General features: G+C 40.8%; 1 protein-coding gene across 1 annotated transcript in view; it reads right to left on the bottom strand.

Moving 5' to 3' along the window:
- Nucleotides 1–669: 669 nt before the first annotated feature.
- The window catches only part of LOC307255241 (uncharacterized protein), a gene marked incomplete at its 5' end in the record, with an annotated part of 159,863 nt that continues 148,895 nt past the window's right edge, over nucleotides 670–11,637 (bottom strand). The window contains 11 exons of the mRNA XM_080033893.1: nucleotides 670–1,241; nucleotides 1,384–1,493; nucleotides 2,026–2,236; nucleotides 2,944–3,048; nucleotides 3,481–3,622; nucleotides 3,835–4,043; nucleotides 5,112–5,252; nucleotides 5,440–5,607; nucleotides 5,783–5,901; nucleotides 7,031–7,123; nucleotides 7,662–9,890. Of these exons, the coding sequence (XP_079890019.1) occupies nucleotides 1,166–1,241; nucleotides 1,384–1,493; nucleotides 2,026–2,236; nucleotides 2,944–3,048; nucleotides 3,481–3,622; nucleotides 3,835–4,043; nucleotides 5,112–5,252; nucleotides 5,440–5,607; nucleotides 5,783–5,901; nucleotides 7,031–7,123; nucleotides 7,662–9,890 (3,603 nt within the window). The 3' untranslated portion in view covers nucleotides 670–1,165. The remainder of the gene's footprint in view (nucleotides 1,242–1,383; nucleotides 1,494–2,025; nucleotides 2,237–2,943; nucleotides 3,049–3,480; nucleotides 3,623–3,834; nucleotides 4,044–5,111; nucleotides 5,253–5,439; nucleotides 5,608–5,782; nucleotides 5,902–7,030; nucleotides 7,124–7,661; nucleotides 9,891–11,637) is intronic.

The following is an 11,637-nucleotide window of genomic DNA, read 5'->3' as shown; positions in this document are numbered from 1 at the left end:
ACATCAATTTCTTGTAATTTCTCACAGCTGAAAAGGCAACAGTCACAAAGATACCAGGCTGTATGTGAAATGAGCATGAACTCTCAAAACAGACCACAGTACATGCTTTGTAAAAATAGTATTCCCCACCGATAAAGGCTTATTCTACAACAGCATGATATCAACAACACACCAATTTAAAGAGTTAGCGACATTATATGGTTTGCTATTGGTAGGTTTAAGAATGTCAAACTAACTCAGTTGAGTCAAAGTTAATGGGTTACATCTGAAAGTAGTTTAGGCAACTAAAACAATACACTTAATTCTGTTTAAAATCCTTCTTCCTTGTTTTAAGTCTTGTCTCCTTGATGTAACATTTACATTTTGGTTTGGGAAAAAATTGAATTGAATGGTTCACGTTTTATGGCAAAATGTTTGCATCAATGTGATAAAATAGCTTGTTAAATGTCCTTGATATATTCCTAGCAAAAAAAACTGATATTTCTTACTGGTTATTTCACCCATTAACAGTTTCTGAATTCAATGTCTGGATGATGTATTAAATACTGATCAATATAGCTATCACATCATGACAGCGGCACATACAGTCAAATAAAGATTTAAACCATTTCTCCTACTCCTAATTGGAACGTTCTCTAGTCACTGTGCAGAGTGCACATACATCCCATTTAAAGAGAAAGTGTTCTTACTTGATGAGATGAGGAAAACATCAGGAACAAGCCCTGACTTCACCTCAGGCTTAAGCCAGAATGCAGCTCTACTTCACTAAAGCTGCACTACAGGATGCTGATAAAAACCTACAAACACAAGTTCTTCACATTCAAATATGTAACAATCCTCCAGTCACCTACAGTAGGAGTGACGTTCCATAACCTTAATGCTACATTTAAACCACAACGTCACACTTTTACAAAAGGTAGTGCATGCTTACATTTACTAGTGTAACATTGTTTTTCCTCCTTATCTGCCTCGGTTCAGCTTTTTATCTGATGCGTAACACTTCATGATCAAGCAGCTAGCTGAGAGAGAGACGTCTTTTTAAATGCCAAAACCTTGTCATTGGGACTCCGACCGATTTGAAATCACAGGCATGAGCTTAAACACAACCTGAATGTTTCAAAAAAGTCAGTTTTTGACACCTGCTTCTCCTGCTTCCTGTCACGTTTCAGAGGAGGTCAGTTCCATCGTAGACCACAGGCTTGTCTAGACTCAGATGATAGAGCACTTTCTTTGAAATGAACCTGATTCAAAAAGGAAAGACAGAGGAATGTTTGCGTTTTTTATGTTTGCCGTTGCGCATTCATGTATTTACTTTGAGCTTTATGCAAAACATTCAAACAAACACACACAGCACATGCATGTGGAGCAAACAGAGTGACTGACCTGGAGAAAGAGTTGTCAAAGATGAGGGTGTATTCACCAGAGTTTCTGACTTTCAGTTCTCCCTGGATGGTCTCTTTGTGGGAGTTACAGCGAGTCAATGCAATCAGGACCTGTGGAGAGCAACAGTTATAAAAAAGAAAATCATGTCTGACATTTATAACAACTGTACATTAGTGAAATATATCTCTGCCTACATTAAAGTAAAGATAGGAGAAAGGGAGAGAGAATGACAAGAGGAGGTAGAGGTAGGGATCTACAGCATTTGATCAAATCTGGGGCAGCCTCAGTAGTAAAAACAAGACAGGCTAAAAAATATTACTTCCACTTCCAAATTCTCCATTTCCATGTTATGCATGTAACTTTACCTAGAAAGGAACTTGTTGTCATACTGCTACAGGTCACAGAATATAGTGCACCAGCAGAACACTGAAGAGGAGCATTCTTCGTCCTCAAGTCCGCAAACAAACCTCAAACTCATCCTCTATCAAGGTGCCACAAGTATATACTTTAACATAATGGTCACAGAGCTAAAAAAAATATTTTCCCAATTGGGAGCAGCATGTAAACTGAACCCAGCTCCCTGAACCCTAAGAGGATGCATTGTGCACTCATGTTCCCTTCATAAATATTGTGTTGTCTGACCTTGGCCTGCTCCAGTGGAGTCTCTGTAGTCTCCCTGTAGACCACACTGAAGGCGATGCTCTTTGGTTCGGAGGTGAATGTCCAGCTGACAGTGGGACCGGGCCCGCTCATGGTGATGGGGATGGTGCTGTAACAGCTGGACTTTATGAAGAGTTCTCTGGAGCTGTCCCCAAACGCTGAGATGTCGTCCACCATGAAGGGGACACACAGCCTACATGGGATATGTGTACGTTCACAATATTAGAGGGCAGCAACTGACCGTTTGCTGTTGTTAACGATGTGCGTTTGGGAAAGGGATTATTGTGTGTTATGTTAGTGGTGACAAATGTAGCCTCGCAGAGTTGAGGAGCTGGCAACGGAGGTCTGTCGACCACATATTTTGGTTTATTTTTTCAAACTTCTCTTCAGCACAGTAACACTGATTGATACAATTTCACACAGTTTCCTCTGGAGCCATGGAAGGTTTTATACTATACTATACTATACTATACTATACTATACTATACTATACTATACTATACTATACTATACTATACTATACTATACTATACAGTAAACAGACTTTACTGTGTAAAACTGATGCAGCCCAAATTCAATGCTTTGCTTAATGGCACTTTAGCTGTCATTAGGCCCGAATGCTTTCTCCAAAGTCAAAAACAAACCTGCTGCTATTCACAACAGAAGCGAAACGGGTCCAACAACAGCTACAAAGTAGCTTTTGAGGATGCTGTCCATCCCTAACATGGATTACTTTCATGTTTCACTTCTCATTTCGAGATATGGAGCAACGTTTTCAGCACAAGAAATACACTAGAAACTTCCTCTGAAAGCTTTGAGTCGAACCTTGTGACCGCATGCCCATGTAAACACTACTGCTGCTGTCAGGGTTTTCCACTGTAACTTTCACTGTAGACTCACGTTAGTTCTCCAGACTTTAACAGACAGATCTCTGCATCCTGCACGGCAGAGCAGAGATCGTCAGAACCTTCTGATGCGAGGTCTCCCGCACTGGCACTGCTGTTTCTAGAAAAAGTGATTGAAATGTAACAATTATATCAAATTGTCACTTTCACATTCAGCCAACAAGATATCTGTCAAATAATGTCAAAATCAAGGCAATGGAAATTTGACTCAGACAGCATACGCAATAAAAACATACACATAGCCTTGAAAACAAGACAGTTCGGCATAAGGTGCAAATGTTTTTCATAGACGACGTAGGAGGAAAACTGTTTAAACTGAAAAAGAAAACATGGTTTGACTATGAAATCCATACATTTTCATTCATTTACAGATTGTTCTGAAGGTGACATGTTGTCCAATAGGCATGTTTTAAAAGGAAAAATCGCTATGTGATTGTTATTAGTCTCTCATGTCGTGGTTTATTGTCCCAATCACTGACTGTGTGCCAAGATTCAATTCCCCATGCCAGCTGAATGCCTCTGTGATACTCACAGCTGTGCTGCCCCCTGCTGTCCGTGTCCAGGAGAGCAGGCTGTGGCAAAAGAGAGGGAGTCACTGTCGTACACCCCACTCACTTCCTCGTCTGTGATGATGTCAAAAACACCATCATCCAGCTTTTCCCCTTCTTCTGCTCCTGGAAAATAAAATGAGCTGCATGTTTGTTATTGCACTTTATGTACTCTGCCATTAGTATTTGCCTTTGTCAACACACCCCACTCTAAAACAACAATGTAAAAATATATATTATCTATGGTAAATACCTGAGGCTTTCACACATTACATCAGAGTGTGTGTGTGTGTGTGTGTGTGTGTGTGTGTGTTGTGTGTGTGTGTGTGTATTGTTACCTGACACACCGCTCACTGCTCTCCCAGCCTGTAGCAATCGACTGAAAGGTGTCCCCGGGGTGCTGTTGGTAACTTCCTCCTGTGGGTGGCGCTCAATGACTGCACTGTGCTGGGTGTAACAGTCCCGGCAGCAGCGCTCTTTGTTGCCGCCCTGCTGGGTGCTCACTGTGTTACTGCAGCAGTAGTAGCAGAAGGGACGCCCACACAGTCTGAGAATAGACATATTAGGATTGAGATAGATTAGATACAGTATACTGAGTAATGATTGCTTATTACTTTGAAAATATGGAGTAGCAAGTGTAGAGAGGAATTCAAGAAGATTCAAGATATTAATTGTCATTTGTAAAATATTATAAAATGTATGCATGTATTGAAAGGAAACTATGTGCAATAGAAACTGTGTGCAATTTCCAGTTTAAAAGAAAAGGAAATATGTTCCATTTCCCACAACGAGTGAAGTGCATGATGTCCTATATATGGCATTGGAAAATAAAAGAGTGTGAGTATGGTGCACACAATTTATGTCAATATGAATGTGAAATTAGGATGTAAAATTTGTATAGAGCACATTTCAAATCAATTCCTACAAAACACTTTTTTTAAAATGTTTAGATAAATAATTTAAAGGTTTAAATAGCATGATATGCAAAACACAGTTACAAATAAAACAACTGTTATTTTTGTCAGGAAATTGCTTGGAAAAAAGTGTATTTAAGACGTTTTAATTTTTATTTTTATCAACATTCGCATTGCGTAAATCTGTATAAACGGACAATAACCGGTCAAACATGAATGTTTTCATAATTTGAGTAATCTTTCAAATCTTGAAATTAAAGTAGTAAAAAGGCTCCAAGATTCCTGAATATGGAGCAGTAAACCAACATTTGTATTGAGTTTTGATTGATACTATTCGGTTTGGCAGTAAGAGTTATTTGACTCCACCATTGGCTACAATCCAAAATGTGAAGTGAAAACCGGAATAAGGTGCCACTTGACCTCAGTAAATCAGTTCCTTTGACATTTAAATGTCTCTACCTGAACAACCACACAGTGATATGTTTGAAGTCAGTGATGCCCTGGCTGTGAAATGTTTTGCCTTTTGCAGAAACAAACTAGATGATGTTAATAACCTGATGAGGCTATTGTCCTTGCTGCTTTAAGGGCTACAACAGTGTTAAAATTAAAATAATATAAAAAGGTGTCATAAGACAATTAGTTGAAACAGAGATATAATTTAATTGGTTTTGATGCGTTTATTATACAGAGGAACATCTGACCTGCAGTTGTGCTTGCGTAGCCACCAGCTGAACTGACTGTGACAGCCCACACAGTAGTTGACGTCCCTCTCCGTCTCCTCATCCCTCAGTTTCTGCTCAAACTCCAGGGCATCCGTCTTCTGCCACAGTGTATCTTTGTCCCTGCAGAAGGCAACTATACTTTTATATGCAATAAAAACCACACAGCATACTGCACATTAGACACTTCTTAGTAGCCTTCCGAATTAATCTCGTTATCAAAAAGACGAAAAAAAACTAGGAAGTGAAACATCTTATACAGTGCTTGATCAGAGTAAATTGGAGGGTATATGAAGTACATATACTATACCTGATGAGTTCCACAAGCCTTTCCTCCAAATTGATTTTGGTGCGGTAAAGATCATCAAGTTCAGCCGTTGCCTTAAGATCGAAGCTCTGTTTGTCCTGCATGACTCTCTGTAGATTTTGGCTCATCTCCTGACAGGCCAGCTGAGCCGCTGCTAGGCCATCCTCAGATCTGCACCCCCACAGAGTAAAAAAAACAGTAAGAACAAGCACGCCAAATTCATACTAAGACACACTAAATGAGATATAAAAATATATTCTTATCAAAACACACAAGATCAGAACCCCTTCCCCCCAAAGAGCTATAATTTGGTCCAGAATGTGTGATTATGAATAAACTATCTCACCTTGATAAATTCTCTTTCAGATGGATTATCTCGCCTTCTTTTTTCAGGATGAGATTTTTAGTCTCGGCCATCTGGATGTTTTTCTCCTCAATCTGTTGGCAATATCTCTGATTCTCAGCCTGCAATCAGCACAGCAAAGCATTACATTATTTCTGGTTCTTTGTGAATTATGCCTGTGACCATAATGGTATGATTACTTGCATTACCGATGTACACCACGTAACTGGAATTTGCGTTTTCATTTATCAATCCTAGGCACACAAATTCAGAAAGAGCTGTACGTGTATGCATTCGGTCAGAAGTATCATATTGCGCAGTTTTAAAACCGGAGCCAGTTTCAAATCACGCAATGAGAGTGAGACATTTCAGGCAATTCACACGCTCCACGCCACACCTTGCATTTCTCACGCAAATTATAACAATTATACAATTTTTCGGTTCCGTTAACCTTTCAGTGAGGCCGCTCACTTCACAGAATCTGGGGATGTAAAGTTTTTTGATGTGGGATGTTTGGTTTGGGAGTTATAGACCAAAAAGTAAGCTAAAAAATCGCAGAGAAATTGTGGGAGCTGAAATGGAAAGTCTGTTTTGCAGTTGCGATTTTGCAAATAATCCTTAAGGTCTTAAATGGGTGTGGCCTATGCTTAAAGATGCAGCAGAATTCAGTGAATATGTGGATATAAAGGTTTTGAATGTGGGATGTTTGGTTGGGGAGTTATGAGCAAAAAGAGATTGTCATCCTCTCCACTGTAAAAAGAGATTATTTTTTTTGGAGCCACAGTGCTTCAAGTGGGAGCCAGAAACCCCTATCCTGAAGGCCTCAAAATCTGCCACTCCAAGCTACAACAGCGAGCATCAGTAATATCCAGTATCCATGTTTGCTGAACTGAACTAAGAGTTTTAATGAAATAAAAGAGTTAAAATAGAAAATATAACTGTGTCTTAAGATGTAATATTGATCCCCAACATCCGTCCGACCCAACCCCACCCAACAACTACCCTAGGCCTACACCCATCTCACTAGTCTGGCATTTGGTATTAATCCAGTTATACTTTCATCATATTACTACAATAGGCTATATTTTAACTAAAACAAAGAAATTATACTGAACTGAACTTGTGTTAAAAACCATTATTATGCTTTAAATTAATAAATAAACAACATTTTTTGGGGAAATCCGCTTCTGTCTCACTCTAAACAATTTCCAAAAGTTGAGAACCCTGTATTTGATAAGGTCATCCTCTCACCTCTAGTTGTTTGAGACTTTTCTCCAGGTTGACTGCTTTCTCCTGCTCAGACGTCAGCTGTAATTTCACTTCCTGTAACTCTTCATCCACAGTCTGGATGAAAATACACAACACATGTTCATCAAAGGATCACTCGTTAAATATGGTAAAAACCCAAATATTACAGTAGATTTGTTCACAGTAGAGACTTCCTACATAAAATCATGTAGAATATGTGCATGCACATAATTAACCAGAGTGCTCAGAAAAATCAGGTGATCGGAGAACTTGTTTACACACTGCACTATAGAAACCTAGTTACAGTACATTTGTATATCAAAGCACCAGAAGTGAAAAATAAATTAGACTTCTGAGAGATGCTGCTGTAATTACTTTCAGTTTTAGTCTGACTGAGGATGTATGGAATTATTTCATATATGAGATTGCATTGCTGTATGCAACAACTTCTGCTTTTATCAAGCAGCTCTGTTACCTTTATATATATTTGATACTATTCTAAGTGTTTCTAATTATTACCCAATTATGAAAAAAAAGTTTCTTGTTCAAATTTGATAAAATGTAACCAGCTTTTAGTGCATGTAAACACATTGAAGCAAACTACATTTCTTAAGCTGAGCTGTGTGTGGCTGACCTGGAGCTGGCTGCCGTGGTTCATTGCTTGGCTGCTGAGCTGGAAGCGTAGTGCCTGAATCTCCTCCTGCACAGCTTCAGCCTCCTGCCGGGTCTTGCTCAGCTCTTCCTGGTGCTCCTGCATGGATTCTGAATGTTTCTCGTTATGGAGCTGTTCGGTGAGTCGCTGGTTCTCTTGACATAGCTGCTCCATGCGAGTGTTCAGCCTCTCCACCGTCTCCTCCTTCTCAAGCTCTTGCAGCCTTGACGACAGGCCCTCCCAGCGCAGGCGAGCCTCTTCGTTCTCAGCAGTTAGCATACAGACGTGCACACCGAGCTCGGCTGTTTCTGTGTTGGCTCTGTGGAGCGCCTCGCTAGATTCACTGTTCTCCATACACATCGCTTCGTAACGCATCTTCAGTTTATTGAGCTCGTCTCTGGAGGCCGTCACCTCGGAGGCCAGACCGGCTCGAGCCTGAGCCTCACCATCACGCTCCCGCGCAAGAGCCTCCTCTCGCTCCCGGGATCGGAGAATCTCATCCACGTGCCGCCGGTTCAGCTCCTCTACCTGGGCTTTGAGTTGTTCCGCTAAGACACGGAGGTCCTCTCTGGAGGCCTCCGTCACCTCCTGCAGCGCCTGAAATTTCATCCTCTCCTCAGTTCCTGTTAGAAGCTGGGCCCTGAGATCCACCACCTCTTCTTGGAGCCGGTGCACTTCCCTTAGGTTGAGTTCCAGTTGAGCCTCAGCTACGACAAGCCTGAACGGTTCTTTGGTTTCTATCGAGGATGTCTGATGTTCATCATGAAGCTTCTGCATCTTTTCATTGCTCTCCGCAGCTCCCTTTTCATGGTGTAGCTCCACAGTGGTGCTCTCCAGCTCCTGTGCTCTAGCTTGCAGAAGCCCACATCTAACAGTTTGATCCCTCATTTTAGCCTCAGTTTCCTGGAGTTTTTCAAGTAACTCGTCTTGGGTTCTTTGGGACACTGTGAGTTTCTTGTCCAACTTTGCAGCTTTGGCAGTGAGTGAGTCCAGTTCCTGTTGAGTTGTGGTTAACTGTTTATTCAAAGAAGACTGAACCTCCAAAACCTCTTTGTTCTTCTGCTGTAACTTCTTGAATCGAGCATCAGAATCTTCCTTCTGGACAAGCGCCTTCTGGACAATCTCCTCAAAATGCAGGTTTTCTTCCAGAAGCTTTTTCTCACGATCTTCCACACACAGCTTTGCAGTCTCAACTCTGCCCTTTAAGTGTTTCTCAGAAGCCCTCAAAGAAGCTAGCTGGTCTAACACGGCTGCCCTGCTCTCAGTCAGCTCCCTAATGCTGCCGTCGCTCGCCTTTGCTGTTTGGAGTAGCGTAGCATTTATTTCCATGAGATTGAAGCATTGGGTTTTGTAGTCCTCAAGGTTTTCTGTGTGATCATGGGAACTGTCTTCATTATCAGCGAGTCTAGAGCTCAGACTTTCTTTCTCAACATTTAGCTTCTCCAACTGCTCCTCCAAATGCTTGATTCTCTCTGAGCTAACTGCTAGCTCTTTATCTCTGTTTTTTAGAGTTTTTCTTACATCCAGGATCTGGCCCTCGAGTTCCTCATTCTGGCTACTGCTCATGCAACATCTCTGCTCCACCTGCTCACTCTCCACCTGCAGCCTTTTCCTCAGCTCTTCTGCCTGCCGTTCTCTGCACTCCAGTGACCCTTGTAGACCCTGAAGCTGCGCTCTCAAGTTCCCCGTTTCCTTTTCTTTCAAAGTCAGTGCGCCCTGAATTCGACCGACTGCATTTTGGAGTTCCTCCAACCGTTTGAGAGCCTCCTCACGTTCATCATGGGCTCCAGCTTGTACTTCAGCCAGCTTCTCCACACTGTTCCTCAACTCTTCTTCCCGGAATTTTAGTTCTTGGGAAAGACGCTCAGAATTCCTGGACCTGTCCTCTGCCTCTCTCCTAGCCTCCAACCTCTCCTCCTCAGCCGTCTTGAGCTTATCTAGGAGTTCCTGGATTTTCCAGGCTGAGTCACAGTAGCTAGCCGTTTGTTGTCCCTTTTCTTTAAGAGCCTCGTCCAACTTGGAGAGAAGCTCCATATTTTTGTTTTCAGCAGCTGTGAGCCTGTCTTGAAGTTCACCATTTATTGCATCCTTGCCGGTTTGAAGGTGATTAGCTTTCTCCTGATGATCCGTTTCTTGGTTTCTTTGGGCTGCTGTAGAGGATTTCTGAACTTCTATGAGCTGGCCTTGAAGGTCGTTAACCACACTTTTCAGCTCAGAAGCCTCTTTCCCTAACTCCTGGACCTGCACGAGAAGCTCTTGCTGTTTGAGCTCGGACTGGTCGAGCTCAATGCGGAGGTTTTCTGCAATGTTGCAAGGAGAGGGTTCCCCTAGTTCATCCAGTTCCCCAAGGAGACTGTGACTAAAGTCGGGGATGGGGAGAAACTCCTGTGCCTTATCAGTGAATAGAACAAGAGAGAATTGTTTAGGCAGACACTTGACAGTTTAAAAAGATTAACATTTATTATTTGCTTATTAATTTAGTATTGGGTGAAATTGTGTGTTTACCTGTGAGTGTGAGTAGCTGCTGACGAGGCTGTTGATGCTGGAGCAGCGGCTAGGAGGCTTCCAAAGGAAACCTGATGAGGCAGCGCCTATTGTTCGCCTATGAAATAATGAGTAAACAAATATAAACGTAATTTAACACCTCATAAAATGATAAAAATAAGACAAACATGTCAACAATTATCTCAAAACAAAAGAGGAACCTAAGTTGACAGCAGCGGCTACTTGGAACTAATACTTAAGGTCCCCTAATTTCTTCATATTTTCAAAAGACATTTTTTAGAAAGGATTTTGTAATTTAACACCAATTATGGGCAAAACAAGACCACATTTTTAAGTACACACTAATTCACAGAGCTCTAAAGAAGAAAAAAAACAAAAAGTTTATATGCGGTTGTTGATTTTCATTAACATTTTCTAAAATACTTATGAAAGCCTAATTAATTCATAAAAAAGCAAAAAAAAGCAAAAGTAAATTATTTATTTGTAAGACCTATATTGCTTTATTTAAATGTATACATTTTTGTTGATTATGCTTGCTTTCCCAGAAAATACACTTTATTACTGCATGCTGTGCTGACCTTTTGAGATTATGCTACTTATTCACTGAAATTGAGTAAAAGTTTATGAATTGAGAATTGTCTAAATTTTTCCTATAAGTAGAAACAAATGACACAATTCCCTTATTTGAAATGTCACCATAATTTACAACCGCATGCCATGACGTACAACTACTTCCCAGTTGTTTCCTCGAAAATGATTAGGAAACCATGTGCTTCAAGATCAAGTGTTACCAATAAGCAGTCTGATGTTTGCTCAAGCAAATTGTTGCAAATTTCTCATGCCCCGATTCAAACATTAAAACCAAATATTTTGCATCGATTCAGACTTGATATACGGTCGGTCTGTGACCTGTTTTCTGAGAATCCCTCTAAAGTGAAAGCTAGAATAATAAGTTGTGACATTTGTGCCATTTCTGTGAGGAAACTGCTGGTATTCAATCATACAGTCACGATTCATGTGAAACAAAGCCTGAGGGTTTTTGTAGGTGTTGCATCAAATAACTTCCGGACAGTCGTGGGAAATTACAAGCAGAACAAATGTTTACCCTTAAGTAAGAAATAAACAAATTACCAAAACATACAAGGGATGTTCACCAAATCAAACATACTGTATCTGTACTGTCAAATTCAATCCTGCAAAACAGCCCGCAAAGCAACACTGCATTTGTGAATAACGTCTTTTTTTATATAATGTGTGCGAAAAATGTCTTTTATATCTTTGTGTTGTTGTGGGGGGTTTTCTGTGCTGCATGTTGTTGTAAGTTTAAGATTAATGATCATGATAATGTGATGCACGACTAGAACAACAGCACAAATTATGCTTTAATAAATTGTGTCCACTGCCAGTGGAGTGACTGCACATTGATGATGATGCAGGGAGTGAGAAGTTGTGG

This window comes from Ammodytes marinus, assembly GCF_949987685.1.
Source record: "Ammodytes marinus genome assembly, chromosome: 9".
Classification (NCBI taxonomy): Eukaryota; Metazoa; Chordata; class Actinopteri; order Uranoscopiformes; family Ammodytidae; genus Ammodytes; species Ammodytes marinus.
This window is presented reverse-complemented; position numbering and strand designations above follow the sequence as displayed.